The sequence below is a fragment of the Chiloscyllium plagiosum genome, chromosome 1 (genome assembly GCF_004010195.1).
Source record: "Chiloscyllium plagiosum isolate BGI_BamShark_2017 chromosome 1, ASM401019v2, whole genome shotgun sequence".
NCBI lineage: Eukaryota > Metazoa > Chordata > Chondrichthyes > Orectolobiformes > Hemiscylliidae > Chiloscyllium > Chiloscyllium plagiosum.
The window spans coordinates 134,466,359-134,485,704 of record NC_057710.1 but is presented as its reverse complement, the minus strand read 5'-3'; the positions used below and the strand labels follow the sequence as shown (position 1 = coordinate 134,485,704).

The 19,346-nt window shown below is 42.1% G+C and overlaps 1 protein-coding gene across 2 annotated transcripts in view; it reads left to right on the top strand.

Moving 5' to 3' along the window:
* The first annotated feature begins 3,014 nt into the window (after positions 1 to 3,014).
* Positions 3,015 to 19,346, top strand: part of fam241a (family with sequence similarity 241 member A) — a 38,506-nt gene continuing 22,174 nt past the window's right edge. Inside the window, exon 1 of one of the 2 annotated variants that reach the window (XM_043697650.1) lies at positions 3,015 to 3,438. In XM_043697650.1, coding sequence (XP_043553585.1) covers positions 3,346 to 3,438 — 93 coding nt within the window. In that variant the 5' untranslated portion in view covers positions 3,015 to 3,345. The remainder of the gene's footprint in view (positions 3,439 to 19,346) is intronic. The other variant, XM_043697659.1, reaches the window with a different exon arrangement.

Sequence of the window (19,346 nt, the reverse complement as noted above, 5' to 3'; positions counted from 1 at the left end):
AGTATCCATTACATGTGGAGAATCAGTGAATGGGTGTGAGATCTGTCAGACAATATACATAATTTCAATTAAAGATTGCATGTCCATCTCTATTATCTGGGATTGATGTTTATTTGGATTAGATTGATATGTTGATTGCACTTGTCAAAATCCAAGGGACTCTTTAGGAATCTTTTGCTGAAAGTGGAGTCATACAGGTTACCATCCAGGTGCATAAGTGTCATTAATACACAAACCGTAATCATTCAAAAGCAAAACATTGGGTGGCACGGTGGCACAGTGGTTAGCACTGCTGCCTCACAGCGCCTGAGACCCGGGTTCAATTCCCGCCTCAGGCGACTGACTGTGTGGAGTTTGCACGTTCTCCCCGTGTCTGCGTGGGTTTCCTCCGGGTGTTCCGGTTTCCTCCCACAGTCCAAAGATGTGCAGGGTCAGGTAAATTGGCCATGCTAAATTACCCGTAGTGTTAGGTAAGGGGTAAATGTAGGGGTATGGGTGGGTTTCGCTTCAGCGGGTCGGTGTGGACTTGTTGGGCCGAAGGGCCTGTTTCCACACTGTAATGTAATCTAATCGAAAAAAAAATCTAAAATTTCAGATATTGCAAATATTGATCGAAACATGTATTTAGAAGAGATGTTCAAGCAAGGAAAGGAGGACAATGGGTGACAAAAGAGAACATCTAAGTCAGCGTGGAAGACAGCAGAAAGTGAATGCTTAACAAAATGATGGTGCAGAGCAAATCTGGCTGATAATGAGACAGTATACTTCTTGAGGAAGGAAAGGAAAATCACTATCAATAGCTGCTATCTAAAAAAATGGAAGTCAGGAGTTGCAATTTGAAACGATTGAACTCAATGTTGAGGCTGGAAGGATAAAAAGTCCAAACTGAAAATTGAGATGCTATTCCACAAGTCAAGAGTGTAGTGCTGGAAAAGCTCAGCAGGTCAGGCAGCATCCAAGGAGTAGGAGAATTGACATTTTGAACATAAGCCCTTCATCAGGAATGATGAAATGCAATTCCTCGAGTTGACTTTGATCATCACTGAAATAATAAAGGAGGTCAAGGACAGGGAAGACAGAGCGGAAATAGGCCAAAAATTCTAATAGTGGACAATTTGTGGCTCGGGGTTAGGTTGACAAACTGTTTGGAGGTGTTGTGCAAAACAATCACTAAATTTGCATTCAGTCTCCCCAGTGTGAATAGTTTCATCTTCATCTTTGTCAATGTAAGTCCCTCGAACTGAAAATGACCAGCTAGACTTCACAATCTGTGTACCCTCAGGATCTCAACCCAATTCTGCAGACACAGGTGTTTGGGCAGAGAGGTTAATAGGAAGGTGGCGGGGTGGGGTGGTTAGGTTCTCAACTCAGAATTCTGCTCTCCATCTGCTTTTTGCTTATTTCCACAGTTGTGTTTAGAAATATAGAGTGAGAGAATCTTTACAGCATGGAAAGAGGCTGTTTGTCATATCATCTCAACGCTGGTCATCAAACATATCTAACCACATTTCCCTGCATTTGCTTGTAGCCTTTTATGCCTCATGTAAATCGTTCTAAAATGCCTTGCGAATTCATTCCTGTACTAAACTTTTAGGGAACAAGTTCCAGATACCAACAACCTTCTGGGTGGAATCATTTTTCCTTCAATTTGCTGTAAACCTCCTGCTCCTTATCTCAAACCATTGGTCCCTCTACTAAAGGGAAATGTTTCTCTTTATCTACCTTGTCTATTGCCCTCTGAATTATATAAAATTCTATCAGATCCATAAGACCATAAAATATGCTTTGCCATTTAATCATGGTTAATATGTTTCTCAACCCTAATCTCCTGCCTTCTCCCCATAATCTTTGATCCCCTTACTAATCAAGAACCTATCTATCTCTATCTTAAATACACTCAATAACTTGCCTCCACAGCCTTCTGCGGCAATGAATTCCACAGGTTCACCAACGTCTGGTTGAATAAATTCCTCCTTATCTCAGTTCTAAAGGGTCATCCTTTCACTCTGAGGCTGTGCTTTCAGCTCCTAGTCTCTCTGACTAATGGAAACATCTTCTCTGCATCCATTTTATCCAGGCCTCTCAGTATTTTGTAAGTTTTATTGAGATCTCTCCTCATCCTTCTAAACTCCACTGAGTACAGACCCAGAGTCTTCAACTGCTCCTCATATAACAAGCCTTTCATCCTGCGATCTTTCTTGTAAACCTCCTCTGGAACCCTCCAAAGCCAGTACACTTCTCCTTAGATATGGTGTCCAAAATTACTCTCAATATTCCAAATGCAGTCTGACCAGAGTCCTATACTGTCTCAGTAGTCCACTGCTGATCTAATATTCTCATCCTCTCAAAATGAGTGCAAACTTTGCATTTGCCTAACTGCTAATTGATCCACCCTCAGTTTTTTTCTGCTCTAAGGAAAACAACTCCAACTATCTAGTCTCTCTTCACAATAGAATTGATCCAGAATATCTTCTGCACCCTCTTTAGTACAAACATATCATTCCTATAGTGCAGCAACCAGAACTGTATACAGTACTCCAAATGTAGTCTAGCAAACATAAACATAGCAAACATAGAGAGCTCCACCATAACTCTCTTGACTAATAAATTCAAGTATCCCAAATGTTTTCTTAGCCAACTTATCTACCTATCCTGCTGCGTAGAAGCTTTTATGGACATGCACACCAAGGTCCTGCTGATCCTCTGATCCTCTCATTCAATAATCTCTCGTCTTGTCTGTCCTCCCAAAAAAAATCATCATACTTTTCAGGATTAAATCCTATTTGCATGGTTCAGCACATCTGCCAGTCTGTCCATATCATTCAGTTTATATGGTGAGTTTCTGACTGTGTTAGATGACCGGGCACCTTTAATATGTGCTGAAAATGTGTTGCTGGAAAAGCTGGGGGTGGGGGCGGAGAGGTCAGGAAGAAGATATCAGGTTAGGAAGGTGGTGCTGAGTTCGAGGGATTTGACTGGAGGGGAGATGAGGAAACTGGAGAAATCTGAGTTCATCCCTTGTGGTTGGAGGGTTCCTAGGTGGAAGATGAGGCGCTCTAAGGGAGGCACGAGCGGAGTCTTGGCCCCGCCTGCAGTCAGTGCCCGCCTACCCGGAGGGGAGCCCGTGGCTGTCAATCATTACGGTTGCGGAGGAACGGCCCCGTGTCTCGAGTCGACGTCACTGAGGCTACACGCTTGTGTTCGAAGGTGGAGCGGGGTCAGAGAGATTGCTACTGTCACACAATCGGATACATTGAGCGAGATTGATACAGTGACACAAAACGGATACACCGGGACAGATTCATACATTGACTGACTCACTGATTCGCGCCGAACCTGGGGGCCATGGAGCGGCGTTGGCACCAGGACCAAGGCCAGGACACTGCCAGCAGCGAGAATGGCCATGCCAGCAGTCTGAGGAACGGCAGGAACCCGCAGGTAAGCACCGGCAGACACGCTGCACACCCGGTCTCTTAACTGCTATTGCTGTTGGGGGACTAAGGATGGTTGTCTGGAACTTTTTGCTTTCGCTTCATGAGGAGGTTGCGAAGAAAGAGACTAAATCGGCCTTGAATCGGCTTGAGATCTCGTCAGGAAAACCGGAGGAACGTCTTAGGCGATTTTCGTTTATGGCCGTTTGCCTGCCACGTGGTTTGACATTTTTTTTCTGCTGATAAATCAACAGCAGCAAAATATTGTTTAGTGTGTAAGTGTAGCCAGTTGTCCAAACTGAATGTGAAAATGGAAACCCGATGCCTACTTTAAATTTAGGAAGTACATAACTATCAGAGCTAGAGCTCTCGTTGCGCTCTGGGACTTATAGTATCACAACGCTTCGTTTTAAATCGATAATTGGAAATTACCTCTTAGCTGTGTGCACGTGGGATAGTATGTGGTTAATTTGTCAGCGTTCTACGCTGTTTGAAGTGTGAGAATATTTTATGGTCATTACTCGAGGTTGTAGTTGTGTAATATTTCCTCCCCCTGCTGTATTTGCTTGCATTCAAATCCGTTGTGACAAGAAAGATAATACAGATTTAATATAAGATAACATATCAGACGAATTGAAATATTCGGCTACAAGTTGCTGTAATATCGCAATCCTGACCAACTGTGTTCAGTTCAAACACGGTTAACAGTGCTGTGCTGGTGGTGCAGTGGGTGTGGTGCGAGGGGTCACAGACCAGAAAGATTTTACTATTGTCCGTTATGTTGTTATGATCACAGTCAAGGTTAGGGATGGATGGCTTACTTTGTACAAGAAGAAATCCGTCGAGTTTTTGAGATTCCTTTCTGCACTGACGAAGAGGGCAACTGTTTTCAAAATTAATATGGAGTCTTTTTATGCCGCAAGAGGCCATTTGACCCATGGATTCTAGGCCAGCATCCCTGCAGAGCGATCCAGTAAGTCGCACTTGCCTTTCTCGGTTCTCCAATCCCAGAAAGCTTATTACCTTGGAAAATAACCACTGATTTCAATTTCCACTATCCTTGTGAACAGTGCTCCCCAGGTCATTACAACTTGTTATATATTTTTAAAAAGTTATTCAGCAGTTACTTTCAAAGTCTTGTCTGATAGCACTACCGATTACTCATTCAATAACAGAAGTTTGACTTCATGCTTATGTTTGGAATTTGATCATGCATTTGAACATTTCAGTGTAGTAATTTTATAAATACTTTAATCACCGAAATATTGTGTTCACTTTTGGCCACCCTCAGCAATGATAGAAAACTTTGGAGAAGGTACAACTTGGAGCTTAAAGGACTACTCTTATGTGAATAGTACAGTGTTTTTATAGGGAGTTAACATGAAATGCTTTAGTTTTAGCATGATTTTCAAGAATTTATTGGGTTTTTTAATTTGATGTTGAGAAGGGTCAGGAAGTGAGGTCCATTCAAAACAGGATACATCTGGTTTGAACACAAACTTTATATCTGGTGCCACAGTTTGATATTTGAACCTAAACCTAATATCTGCAATTAAAATTCAAAGAAAGAGAACCAGTTAAACAGAAGTATCAAAGTAGGAAACATGATATAGGAAAAGAACTAGGCCATTTGGTCTTTTGAGCCTGCTCTGCTATTTAAGAAAATTATTGCTGATCATTCAACTCCAACTACCCTGTTTGTAACACTCTGTTCCAAGAACTATATCTACATAATTCTTAAAAATCACACAACACCAGGTTATAGTCCACCAGGTTTAATTGGAAGCACACTAGCTTTCGGAGTGACGCTCCTTCATCAGGTGATTGATTCATCAGGCACCCATCACAACCACCTGACGAAGGAACGTCGCTCCGAAAGCTAGTGCGCTTCCAATTAAACCTGTTGGACTATAACCTGGTGTTGTGTGATTTTTAACTTTGTACACCCCAGTCCAACACCGGCATCTCCGAATCATTCATAATTCTTAGAAGTCTTCAGTATTTGACTTCAAATCTTCTGTGACAGAATTCCACAGCTCACCAATCTGGAGGAAGAAATTAAAAAAACAAATTTCTCCTTCTCTCTGATTTAAAAGCCGTTATCTTTAGACTGTGACTCCTAGTTATGGATTCACCAGTCATTGAGAAGATCCTCCCTACTTCTACCCTCACTAATCCTGTTAATGAATCATAGGTTTCTGAGAGATTCCCCCCTCACTATTCTAAACTCTGATGCATATAGTCCTAACTGATTTAAACTCTCCCTGTAAGTCAGTCCTGCCATCCTGCAATGAATCTGCTAAATCTTCTTTGCACCCTTCAATAGCCAGAACATCCATCCTCAGATAAGAAGGCCAAACTGTACAGATTACTCCGAGTGGTTTTCCCAAGGATCTGTACAGTTGCAGCAAGACAACCGTGCTCCTGTACTTGAATCTTCTTGCTGTGGAGGCTGATTGCCTTCTCTATCTTCTGCACCTGCATCCTTAGTTTCAATGACTGGTGTATGAGGACACCCAGGTCTCATTGCACCTCCCCCATTCACAATCTGTCGCCATCCAGAAAATCTGCCTTCCTCACTTTGCTGTCAAAGTGGATTAACTCACATTTACCCTCATACTGCATCTGCCATTTAACTTAATTTTTCCGTACCACACTGAGGTTCCTTGCATTCTCCTCATAGCTTACTGTCCATCACACAGCTTTGCATCATCTGCATCATATATAAGTCACGCTGCCATACTCTTACCAGATCATAAGGCTGCTCTCTCATGAGAGAGGATTGTGGTGAATTAATCTGAGGGCCAGCGTACTTCAGGTGAGGGGAGAGGATGAAAAGGAGAGTCCTTCATGGTAATCTCAGCTGGTATGGAAATTGAACCCATGCTGTCAGCATCAAACTGCTTCGCAAACCAACCATCCAACCCTCTGAGCTCAACAGATCCCCACATATAGTGAATAGCTGGGGTCCAACTATTGATCCATGTGTGCATGATGAATCACTAACTATCTGGGGATACAAATTCTGAAATCCTTTTAACCCTTGAAATTAAGTATGCATACACACTATGAAAACAGCATGCCAGATGTTAAAAGTTTTGCAACCTACTCACAGTATCTTGGCCGATGTTGCACAGTGCAGCATTTGAAAATACTCATTCTGGACAGCCAGCTCTGTATTATGTGGTTGAGGAGCACTTTGAAATACAAGTCAGCATCTAGTGGTATGATTTAGACTTTGATTTGTTGGCAGCTGCATTTGCCTTTTAGTGTGACCTCATATGGAGCAAAAGACTCAAAGGAGCAACTTGCAGGGATCCAAAATGATCAGTTTTTTTGTACCTTTGCATGGAAGGAGCAAATGTGGTTCTGTTTCTCACAAAGAGACCAGGGTCCCAGTGTTTCCTTCCTTCCCAAATGCATCGTATATCCCCCATCCCCCTTCCTCCAAATCCTTTTTGGGACTATTGCCATGGTCCCACCTCTGGTCTCCTGCCACTTTTGCCTAGCTATTGTCTGCTGACCAAATGTAATTGATACTGTTCAGGTGGAGGTGGAGCTTAGTATCATAGAATATAAAGTATAGAAGAAGCCCTTTGGCCAATCAGGTCTGTACCATCAAAAAGACACTACTGCTTATACTACCCCATTTTCTTGTACTAGGCCACAGCCTTGGATGTTATGACCAAGTATCAACTTAATACTTATTTAAAAATTGAGGTTTCTAGCCTTGACTAATCTCCCAGGCAGTGTACTCTAGACCCTCACCATCCTCTCTGCCGAAATTCTGCTCAAAGCGAGCATAGAAGGTGTTGAGACGATGTGGGAAGGATATGTCATCATCTGCTATCTTGCTTGAATCTTTTTAGAACTTGTGATGTCATTCAGTCCTTTGCCATAGTCATCGGGGTCTGGGTCTCCAGTTTGGATCGGTATTGGTCCTTGGCCGTCTTAATGGCTCTGCAGAAGTCATACTTGGATTCATAGAACATAGAACAGTACAGCACAGAGCAGACCCTTCAGCCCACGATGTTGTGCCAACCATTGATCCTTATGTATGCACCTTCAAATTTCTGTGACCATATGCATGTCTCTTAAATGTCCCCAATGACTTTGCTTCCACAACTGCTGCTGGCAACGCATTCCATGCTCTCTTAACTCTCTGTGTAAAGAACCCGCCTCTGACATCCCCTCTATACTTTCCTCCAGTCAGCTTAAAACTATGACCCCTTGTGTTAGCCATTTCTGCCTGGGAAATTGTCTCTGGCTATCGACTCTATCTATGCCTCTCATTATCTTGTATACCTCAATTAGGTCCCCTCTCCTCCTCCTTTTCTCCAATGAAAAAAGTCTGAGCTCAGTCAACCTCTCTTCATAAGATAAGCCCTCCAGTCCAGACGGCATCCTGGTAAACCTCCTCTGAACCCTCTCCAATGCATCCACATCTTTCCTATAATAGGGCGACCAGAACTGGACACAGCATTCCAAGTGCAGTCTAATCAAAGTTTTATAGAGCTGCAACAAGACCTCACAGCTCTTAAACTCAATCCCCCTGTTAATGAAAGCCTAAACACCATATGCTTTCTTAACAACCCTGTCCACTTGGGTGGCCATTTTAAGGGATTTATGTACCTGCACACTAAGATCCCTCTGTTCCTCCACACTGCCAAGAATCCTATCCTTAATCCTGCACTCAGCTTTCAAATTCGACCTTCCAAAATGCATCACCTCGCATTTATCCAGGTTGAACCCCATCTGCCACCTCTCAGCCCATCTCTGCATCTTGTCAATGTCCCGCTGCAGCCTACAACAGCCCTCAATACTGTCAACGACACCTCCAATCTTTGTGTCGTCTGCAAACTTGCTGACCCATGCTTCAATCCCCTCATCCAAGTCATTAATAAAAATTACAAACATTCCTTATATTTGAGTGGGTCTCCTGATCTGAGGGCCTCACACCTGGTTTTTAGCAGGTTCTGTGTGTCCTGATTCATTCAGGATTTCCTGTTGGGGAACACCCAGATTTACCGTCTCCGTATGCAGTCCTTCACACACTTGCTGATAAAGCCTGTGACGGTGGTAGTGTACTCACCCAAGGTGCCTCCTCCGACCAGCACTGGACCTGTATCTGTGAGGGGGTCTCCTGCTTGAGCTTTTGCCTATAAGCCGGGAGAAGAAGCTCCGCATTGTGGTCGGAGATCCCGAAATGAGGGCGGGGGATGGAGTGGTAGGCATCCTTCACAGTGGTGTAGTACTGGTCTAAAATGTTCGGGCCCGTGGTGGTACTTGAGCAACATCTTCCTTAGATTGGCTTGATTGAAGTTGCCAGTTACAATAAAGAGGGCCTCTGAGTGTTCCGTCTCCAGGGTGTTAGTGTTGGAGTACAGCACAACCAGAGCTTCCTCAACCTTTGCTTGTGGCGATATGTACTCAGCAGTTAGTGTAGCAGCAGTAAATTCCCATGATAGCTAGAAGGGGCAGCATTTGGTAAAGAGTTCTAGGTTAGAGTTAAAGCCCCATTCTGTGCAACTGGGGCCTCCGTTTCCTGACCCACAGACCACAATCAACACTGGAGACTACAGGAATGTGTACTCGGCCCCCTATGTACTCACTGTATACCCATGACTGCGTTGCCAAATACCAGACTAATGCCATTTACAAGTTCACTGATGACACTACTATAGTCGGTCGAATCTCAGATGATGAAGAAACAGACTACAGACAGGAGGTGGAAGGCCTGGAAAAATGGTGCATTGAGAACAACCTAGCTCTCAATGCCAGCAAAACCAAGGAACTCGTTCTTGATTTTCGGTGGGATTTTACTCCTGTCCCCTTACACATTAACAGCACAGAGGTGGAACGAATGGAGAGTGTCAAGCTCCTGGGAGTGGTCATCCACAACAAGCTTTCTTGGACTCTTCATGTGGACGCACTGGTTACAAAGTCCCAACAATGTCTCTTCTTCCTCAGGCAGCAGAGAGAATTTGGCATGACAGCAAATACCCTTGCCAACTTTTGTAGGTGCACCATGGAAAGCATTCTGTCTGGATGTACCACTATCTGGTGTGGCAACTGTACCATTCAAGATCGGAGATGGTCACAGAGATTGGTGAACTCTGCCCGGACAATCAGAAAGGCCAACCTCCCATCTATAGAATCCATCTACCAGGCCCACTGTCAAGGAAAGCATTCTCATAGATCCATCCCACCCTGGTAATGTTTTTCTACAACCGCGGAGAATATACAGAAGCCTGAACACACACACCAGCCGGTTTCATAATAGTTTCCACCCAACTGTTAGAATACTGAATGGACTCTCAAACTCTTAACGTTCGCCTGTACCTGTGTTTTTGATTTTGCAACTGTTTACCTATTATTTACTATCTATGCTATTAACTATGTGTTCTGCCTGTATTGCTCGCAAGACAAAGCTTTTCACTGTGCCTCAGTACACGTGACAATAAACTAAATTCAATTCAAAAGCCATTCCTTAAATCCCCTTTAAACCTCCTACTTTTCACCTGAAAATTGCGATGCCTTGTTATTGAGCCGTCAACTAAGGGGAACAGCTGTTTTCTATTTACCTTGTCCATGCTCTTCATAATTTTAGACACCACTGTCAGGGTGTGTGGTGCTGGAAAAGCACAGCAGGTCAGGCAGCACCTGAAGGGCAGGAGAATCAACATTTCGGGCAGGAGCCCTTCGACTCTAAGGTACCTGTCAATAAGAAAAGTTGTGCAGCAGAAGACCAAAGAAAACACGACCCAGTAAAATATACAGAGGGAAGTCTACAAAGGAGAATCGACAGCTGGCTGGTTTTAAAACATGTCTTTTTTTGTAAATCTTAATTAGGGTTTTTTATCAGAGCAGTATTGTAGAGTGGGAGATAAAAGATTTAAGAGAAAGGAGTTATAAGTAGTTGTTTTAATGATCTCTTTTGGATTTAAAGAATAAAATTGTTAATTTTTACTTTAAATAGTGAGATCTGGGATAGTTCTTTGCCCCTCGAAATTTAACAGATTATAGCGCGAGGTGAGCTTTTCTGTGTGTCGTGTTTAAATTAGCAGAGGGATTTACTGTGTTGTAATATCAGTCCTTCTACCTTGGATCTGTGGACCAGCACTCTCAATATTCCTTTATTCCTCTGAGTTTCCTTGTATCTTCCCATACATTGAATACTACCTTGTCTTGCTCCTTTTTTCAAAATGCATCGCATTGCATTTGTCAGGGTTAAATTCCATCTGCCTCTGATCTGCCCATCTAATCAAGCTGTTTATTTCGTTCTGTAACCTAACATCTTCCAGCTCACCATCAACCACCTAACCAATCTGTGTCATCCACAAACGTACTTGTCATCCTCCCCCCACACATTCTCCTCTAAACCATTTATGAATATTGCAAACAGTACTTTATTTGTGATATTCATAAATTACAGCGGTAATCTCTGTGGCACGCCACTGCGCACTGCTCTTCAGTTACACAAATATTCTACCACCGTCCTGTCTCTAAGCCAACCTTGGATCCATCTTGCCAAATTACCCTGGATCTCACAAGCTTTTACCTCCTTTGTCAGTTTACCATGTGGACCTTGTCAAGGGCCTTGCCGAAATCCATATAACTTGCATCAACTGCCCAACCCTCATCCAAACACCACTTCGTATTCTACCAGATATGTTAGGCATGACTTCCCTCCGACAGGCCCATGCTGACTATGCCTATTTCAAACCTTGTCTGTTTAAATGGAGATTAATTTTCTTCAATAGTTTCCCTACCACTGACGTTGGACTCACCGGTCTGTAATTGCTGTTTTTTTTCTGCCAGTATGGTAAGGATAGACCAGAGCGCCATGGTAGCTCAGTGACTAGCACTGGTACCTCAGCACCAAGGACCCAAGTTTGATTCTAGCCTTGGGTGAATATCTGTGTGGAGTCTGCATGTTCTTCCTGTGTCTGTGTGGATTTCCTCCAGGTGTTCATGTATCCAAAGGTGTGCAGGATAGGTGGATTGCTCATGGTGTTCAGGGATGTGCAGGCTAGGTGGGTTAGCCATGGGAAGTGCAGTTTTAGAGGGATAGAGTAGAAAAGGTGGGTCTGGGTGGGATGCTCCTCAGAGGGTCAGTGTAAACTTGATGTGCCAAATGGCCAGCTGCCACTCTGTCGGGATTCTAAGATTCCGTGACATTCTTGTAAGTGGAACCACATCTTATACTCCAATCCTCTGAGCACCTTCCTTGTGGCCAGAGACAATTTAAAAATTTAGGTAATAGCCCCTGTAATTTCCAACATAGTCTCTTACAGTCACCTGGGATACAACTCATCAAGCCCTGGGGTTTTGTCCACTTTTAAATTTGGCAAAGCCTCCAATACCTCCTGACATCTCCTATCAATGTGTTCAAGAACTTCACGATCCATCGTCTCAAATTCTGTACTTGTATCCTCCTCCTCCCAAGTAAAGACTGATGTGAAATAATCATTTAATACTCTACCAGTATCCTCTAGCTTAATGAACCAATTGCCTCCATGGTCCTACTCCTTCCCTTGTAATTCTCTTGCCCTCGATATATTTGTAGAATATCTTGGGTGTTTTCCTAATCTTGCCTGCTAGTGCTCTCTCGTTGCTCTCCTAATTGCTTTTGCTCCCTTTCTACCTGATATACTTCTCTCTTATTCTTTTTATCTAGTTCTGAAAATTCCGGGACATCCATCTACTCTTCCTCCATTCCCCACATGCACCTTTTTAAAACCTCCCAGTCTTCTGCTGTAGATCAACCCTCGAATAGCTGTCCCACTCTGTTTTGGCCAGACATGCCTTATTTTAATAAAATCTGTTTTTCCCTAATCAAAAACCCTTTTTTGTGGACTACCTTTCTCCATTTCCATAACAAAATTAAAGCCTATGTTGTTGTGGTCGCTGTTATTAAAATGCACCCCCCACTGTCACCTTGAACATCTGGCCTTATTTCCCCAGAATTAAAGACAGTGCTGCACCATTGTTTGTAGGATCATTTTAATGGTGATGCCAAAAGCTCTCTTGAATACATTTCAGGAAATCTGTTCTTTCTAATCTCCCTTTATACTATGATTATCTCAATTAGTATTGAAGTATTTGAAATACACTACTATAATGGCCATATTATTTTTACATCCCGTGTTGAATTGACTAGATATCTGTTACTCCGTTGCATGCTGACTGTTTGAGCACCTATAATACAGTACTATTATGGCTTCTTTGTTTAATTGAAAGTAGGGGATTAAACAGCCCAGTCTTATGCTAGTAAGCTGGAGAAAGCCTAACACTTTGTTGGACATGAGTCTTTAGAAATGCCTTCAGTTGTTTAGTAGGTAAAATGCTGGGTATTAAGTAGCAACCAAAACTCAGGAAATGCAACTTGAAATTACAGTGAACTAGTTCTGTCACTTGCTGTGTCAGCCCCACAGTGCACGTAAGTAGCATTGTGACAGAGTTCTATACTGCTGATGTGGGCTCTGTGGGGACTGTGAAGAGACAAGCTGCTGCCAGTTAAATGCAGCATTGCTTGTGAGTACAATGGCATGGCCAATTAGACTCTGCTGGCTGATATTGCCTTTTGGGTAGTACCATGAACATGCTGTGAACAGGCATCGTGAATCTTCAGTTACTCTCTACATCTGTACCATGGGGCCTATTGTCACAACCTACATTCACAGTTGGAGTTTCTGCATTGCCTTGAGCTCAGGTCACCAGTGTGTCCATTTGACTGTGCAAGCAGTGGCAGGTAGGCACAGAATACCTCTCATACGTCCCCACATTGCTCCTTCAGTTGTGTCCATACACCCAACTGCAAATCAATATAATTGGCACAAGGGATGAAAGAGAATAAAAATAAATATAAATGCTGGCCAGCAATAAGTTCAAAATCGCTGCAAGATTCTACTCCTTATTACCCAATCTACTCCGAACCCAGTTATTGTTTGCTAAGTTTGTTTGCTTTTTGGTTCATAGAAAGGATGGAAGCAAATGTAAGAAGGTCTGCTCTCATAGAATCATGGACTGGTTGCAACACTGGAGACCATTCATCCCATTGTATGTTCCAGCTTTTTGCAGGAGTTGCTCTGATGGTCTTACTCTGTCCTCCTATCCCCACAGCTTTACAATCTTTCTCCTCTGATAGCTATCCAATTCTTTTGAAACCCATAAATGAATCTGTCTCAAACAGTGCGTTCCAGATCCTAACCATTTGTTGCATAAAAGAACTTTTCCGATGAACACATTGCTAGCATTCTTTCCTTACATTTGTGCTTTGTGCTCCTTTTTGTAAAGCCCCTGCGCTTATAACTACTTTCTCAATCTGTCCTGCTACCTTAAATGATTAATACACTCTTTTAGTTTCAACAGTAAGCTTCCTTCAACTGGCCTTTTGCATTTGCACATCAGGAAATCGGCAGTTACAAAAATCTGTTTTCATTTCCTGTTCCTAATGCCCAGAAACTTGATCAAGAAAATTCATCCCATCTTGACTTTAATTATCAGATGAAACCAAGGATTTTTGCCCTTCATGAAGCCGCAGTTAAACTCTAAGCAATGTTACTACTTCCTGCCTCGTTGTTTCATCTGAAATATAAATACTCTAAATTTCACATCCCCCGTCTAAGAACAGGACACACATGCTATATAAGTAACTTTGAAGTGAATTAAAGTTAGTCAAATTCTTTATTGAATGTCAGTGTTAAACCACATTGAAACTCACCATTCCAGTTCCCACTATCATCTCTGTACTTGCAAATCTTCATTCCTGGTGAAGGGCTTATGCCCGAAATGTCGATTCTCCTGCTCCTCAGATGCTGCCTGACCTGTGCTTTTCCAGCAACACACTTGACTCTAATCTTCTTTGGTTCCCTGTTAAGCAAATCTTGGTTTTAAAATCCTCATCCTTGTTCTTAAATCCATCCAATACCATATTTCTCCCTAAATTCCAATCTCATAATCTTCCAATCCCATAATCTTGCAACTTTTCTGGGCTGATTTAAGCCATAATTGCTTTATTGTTAGTGCTGATGCCTTCAACTGTCAACGGCCCAAGGTCTGGCATTCCCTCCCAGCAACTCTCCATATCTCTGCCTTAGCAAAAGGAAAGGAAGCTAGTACTTAAACTTAGTCAGAGCTGCATATTGGTCATCTAATATAACATTTCCTTCCGCAATTCAGTGTCATAACTTTGTGTTATGATGCTCTTGTGAAATTTCTTGATGCTTATGTTAAATGAGCCATATAAAACAGTAGTTGTTTTGACATACTGGAATATTTCTTCACTGTAAATTACTCAAGAATATGGAAAGGGTTCAGTTTCAATATTTGTTTTTCCAAGCATGTTTTTATAACACAGATCATATTTGATAATCAAAACTCCTTTGTTTCCAAAAACAAAGATGATCTTTTGTACAGTAGGAAAGCACACCTTTGCGTTTGATTTGAAATTCAATATCGAACAATCAATAGTCTTCTGGCAGGCATAAAGGTGTGATACATTTGGTAAATATATTCATGCTGTTAGATTAGATTAGATTACCTACAGTGTGGAAACGGGCCCTTCGGCCCAACAAGTCCACACCGACCCTCCGAAGAGCAACCCACCCATACCCATTCCCGTACACTTACCCCTGACTAATACACCGAACACTATAGGCAATTTAGCATGGCCAATTCACCTAACCTGCACAGCTTTGGACTGTGGGAGAAAACCGGAGGAAACCCACGCAGACACAGGGAGAATGTGCAAACTCCACACACAGTTTCCCGAGGCAGGAATTGAACCTGGGTGCTGTGAGGCAGCAGTGCTAACCACTGAGCCACCGTGCCGCCCCATTCTAGCAAGTTGAAAGGTGAATGTGTAATTACAACATTTCAAAGCAACAAACTAAATAATCCTGGAACTTTAAGCATTCCACAAGTTGTGACAGAAGAACCAAAGAAATGTTTCATAATTGCATGCAATAAAACTAATTATGCATTGAGATTTTAAAAGTTTTTTTCACAAATTATGCATCTTTCAACAGGATATCATCTAAAATTTATCCTGTGGCATATTTGAAAATGTTAAAGGTTGTATTTTCTGATTAAAGCTTTAATCCAGCAAGGAGGACAATCTTGAACAAAAACAGAAATTGCTGGAAAAGCTTAACAGGTCTGGCAGCATCTGTGGAGAGAAAACTTTCCCGGTTCTCACTGGACCTGAAATGTTAAGTCTGTGTCCGCCGTTTATCACTACGTCATCATGCTGCTACTCTTCCCACCCCACCTTATCTGTAGCTACCCCAACCCCTACACTGGTCCTAAAGAAGAGCTAATACCCAAAATGTTGACTTCTCCACCTCCTGATGCTGTCAGACCTGCTGAACTTTTACAGCAACTTCTGTTTTTGTTTCTGATTTCCAGCATACACTGTTCTTTTGGATTTTATTTTAAGGCAGTCCTGAACATTGGTTATCTGCCATGGAGTTTTTTTCACCTTAAATTCCTGGCAAACTCCACTCCATGATGGGCGTTCAGACATCAGACAAAACAGGGGAAGTCTATACAGAGGAACCTAGATTATTCGAATATCAATTATCCAAATGTCAGATTATCCGGAGGAGATCTTGAGGTCCCGATTAAAAACATTACATCAAAGATGTGTTGGCAGTACTGGTCACATCTTTTGTTTACAGTGATTAGAAGTGAACTCGGCTTACTAAATGCTGCTGAGAAAAGTCCTGGACTGTTGGGAGCTCAGGCACCGTCTCCAAATGACTGATCTCTCTCTCTCTCTCGCTCTCTCTCTCGCGCTCTCTCTCCCCACACACTTTCCCTGGAGTTTTACACGGGTGTGTATCCTAAATCCCCCTTCCCCAAATAATCTCTCTGACATTGTCCTATGCAAGGCAAAGGTGGAACCTGTCATAAAGTTGCAGTAAAACGTGTGTCTGCGTGTGCGCTATTTGGAGACTCATTTTCCTTCCTCCCCCCCCAGTTAAAGGTGGAAGCAGGAGCAGGGTGGGGGGGGGGCTTGCGTGCGATGTGCTGCTGCCTAGTCTCCTGAACGGGTAGCGGCCTGAACAGAAAACTCAGAGCTCCAGAGGAAAGGCATTGAATCAATTAGCCAAATAATCAATTATCTGAATGAAATAGTGCCCGCCCACCTCGTTCGGATAATCAAGGTTCCTCTTAATGAATTATACAGTCATTAAGGAGAAGAAGGAGGAGAGAATAAGTTTGATTAGAAAATAGTAAAACTTAAGGAAGTAAAAATAGGAAGAAAATGGAATTATAGGGTTTAAATGAAGTTATTTTGTTAGCTTAAGGTTAATACAATAATAAAACTGTTCCTGGTAAGTCAGGTAGTCTGTCCATTCTCTGGGATGGATAGGAAGATTTAGATGCGTGAAAGATCTCCTTTCCTAAAGCCCAGTTGAGTTTCAAGGAAAGTTCAGTGACAACAAGAACGTAATGAGTTGATTTGTTGTCAACCAGTTCATGTTGGGACTGTTTCTACTCCAATAATTTTGAAAAATACACATTTCTAAAGTAATAAAGCAGAGGGCACTGATTTATAGATAAGGCATAAAACTTTAACTAATCCCTCTAGTTTATAGTTAATAATTCAAAATAATGTTACAGTAAGGTATGGCAGGAGAAGATGGCTAAGTGGAATGCTCATTCTGTGGCATATGGGCACTGGTGGATATTTCTCATGATTCATGTGAACTCGTGCAGGAAGTGTCACTGCGCAAGTTTGAACTCTGGGTTTCAACAGTGGCTGTGAGAATGTATATCTGGTATGAGCAGGTAGGGAAAGAGTTACGTTTTGAGTTTTGTGAAACAAAATGTTCAGCTAGCATGTCTCAGATCAGATAAGAACGTGCAGTAAGCAAAGAGGTACTAGAGGCAAGGGTAGTTGGTTAACAAGGTGGAAAAGCATTCATTATATAGAGCCATTTATCAAGATGAAGAAGCATTCAGTATGTAAAGTCAGTTAAGGTTAAGAACAATCATTGTGCAACAGCAGATGGCTTAATCTTTACTATTGACACTTGCTGATTGATTGATTGGGTGACCATTACAATATGTATGTTGCTTTATCTGGATGCCCCTCCCTGTAAAATGACTATAATTCATTAAGAAACTGCTGTTCAAGAAAAGACCGAGAACTCGTGTCTCTGTGCACATGAGCGATCCTTCTCTCTCCCTCCAGGGACCGGAACAAAGATGAAGGATGTAAAGCCATACTGTGTCTCTTGAGTGTTTTGCTTCAACTGATATAGGGATAGGGAAACAGGATGACAGCTGGACTATAGTATGTTTCTGAGGCAGAGAACAAATTGGTTAACACTTCAGGTGGTTACACAACAAATTAAGGACATGCAGACAAATGGGGAATAGGTATTGCTAAGCAGTCCTAAAGAAATATGGAGGTAACAGTCAAGTCCCAAATGTCCTGCTCACTAACTAGTTTTTAAGTTCTGGATCTTGGTCAGGGCATTGATTCCTTGGAGAAGTGCAGCAGTAGTCAAGCCTTCGACAACATGGGTGGACTAGATGTATGTATGGAAAGAGGTGTGGACGAGCAATACTATTTGGGGTAGTCTTTCATTTGGGGAATAGACAAAGCATTTCTCTGGCTGTCAGGGTTACTCTGTAAGACCATATGATATAGGAGATGAAGTTGGTCTATTGATCCACCATTCGATCATAGTTGATTTGATCTATTTCTGAATCCTCCTCTGCTATATCTTGATATGGAGTCAGATTTATTGCCAAATTCATAGACATAAAACAAGTCTTGAACACTCAATTCACGCAATAAATAAAATATCTTATTTAGAATGCTTTCCTTCAGCAGCTTGACAGCTAAGATGATGTGTGGTTAAAACAATGAAGCAAACTTGTATGGCGAACCATGAATAGTACATGATCAAAGCTTTCATACTTAAAACACTAATCAAAACTTAGGAAAAGAAGAAATATTTGCTATTTCTTCCCCCCTAGACCTAGTGTCCCAATGACAGCGTCCCAAGAATGAGAAAACAGTAACGCAATGACTTTGACTTTGAAAGTACCTGCAATATCACCAAAGGCAGTTCTGAGTGTGGAGCTGTTACATTAGGATGGGACATTGCCTCCCTGCTGCTTTAGTCATGGAGGTGGCAGAACAACTACAAGTCCTTCTGGTGTGAAGGACAAACAGCCAGAGGTTATGGTGCAAGTTGGTACTAATAATATAGGTAGGTTGGGGGATATGGTCCTGCAGTTGGAATTTAGGGAGCTAAGTAGAAAATTAACAGTGAACCTCAAAGAAGTGAGTCCAGATCTAAGAGGTAAAACAGATTGATGCATGGCTGGAAAGATAGTGCAGGAAAGAAGGCATAAGATTCCTGGAACACTGGGACTGGCTCTGGGCATGCTGCAACTTCGATAATCCAGATAGCTTACATCTGAGAGTCTGGACTGAGTTCCATGCAAGACATTTTGCTCGTGCTATTGGAGAGAGTTTAAACTACACAGGGATGTGGGAACCAGAAGAGAATATTACCAGGGTGCATGAAATGCTTGAAGAGCAGATTGCAATAAGATAAACAATTATGAAGGAAAGATTAACAATTATGAAGGTAAGTGAGCAAGTAAGTAGTCAGTTCTAAATTGGAGCTGCACTGTACATATGTGAATTCAGAGTTAGTAAGATTGGAGTGTTATAAGCATAGATTATTATGAGATTATGATGTGACAATAATTGAAATCTTGCCAGAGGAATGGCCTTTCTGGGTGTTAAATATTCCTGGTTATAAGATGTTGAGAAAAATCAGAAAGGAGAAAAAGAGAGGAGATTGGGAAGTGTTTTTGGCTAAGGAGTGCACTGCAGTACTGAAAAAAGAGAATGTTTCTGAGGTTTATTGACAGAATTGA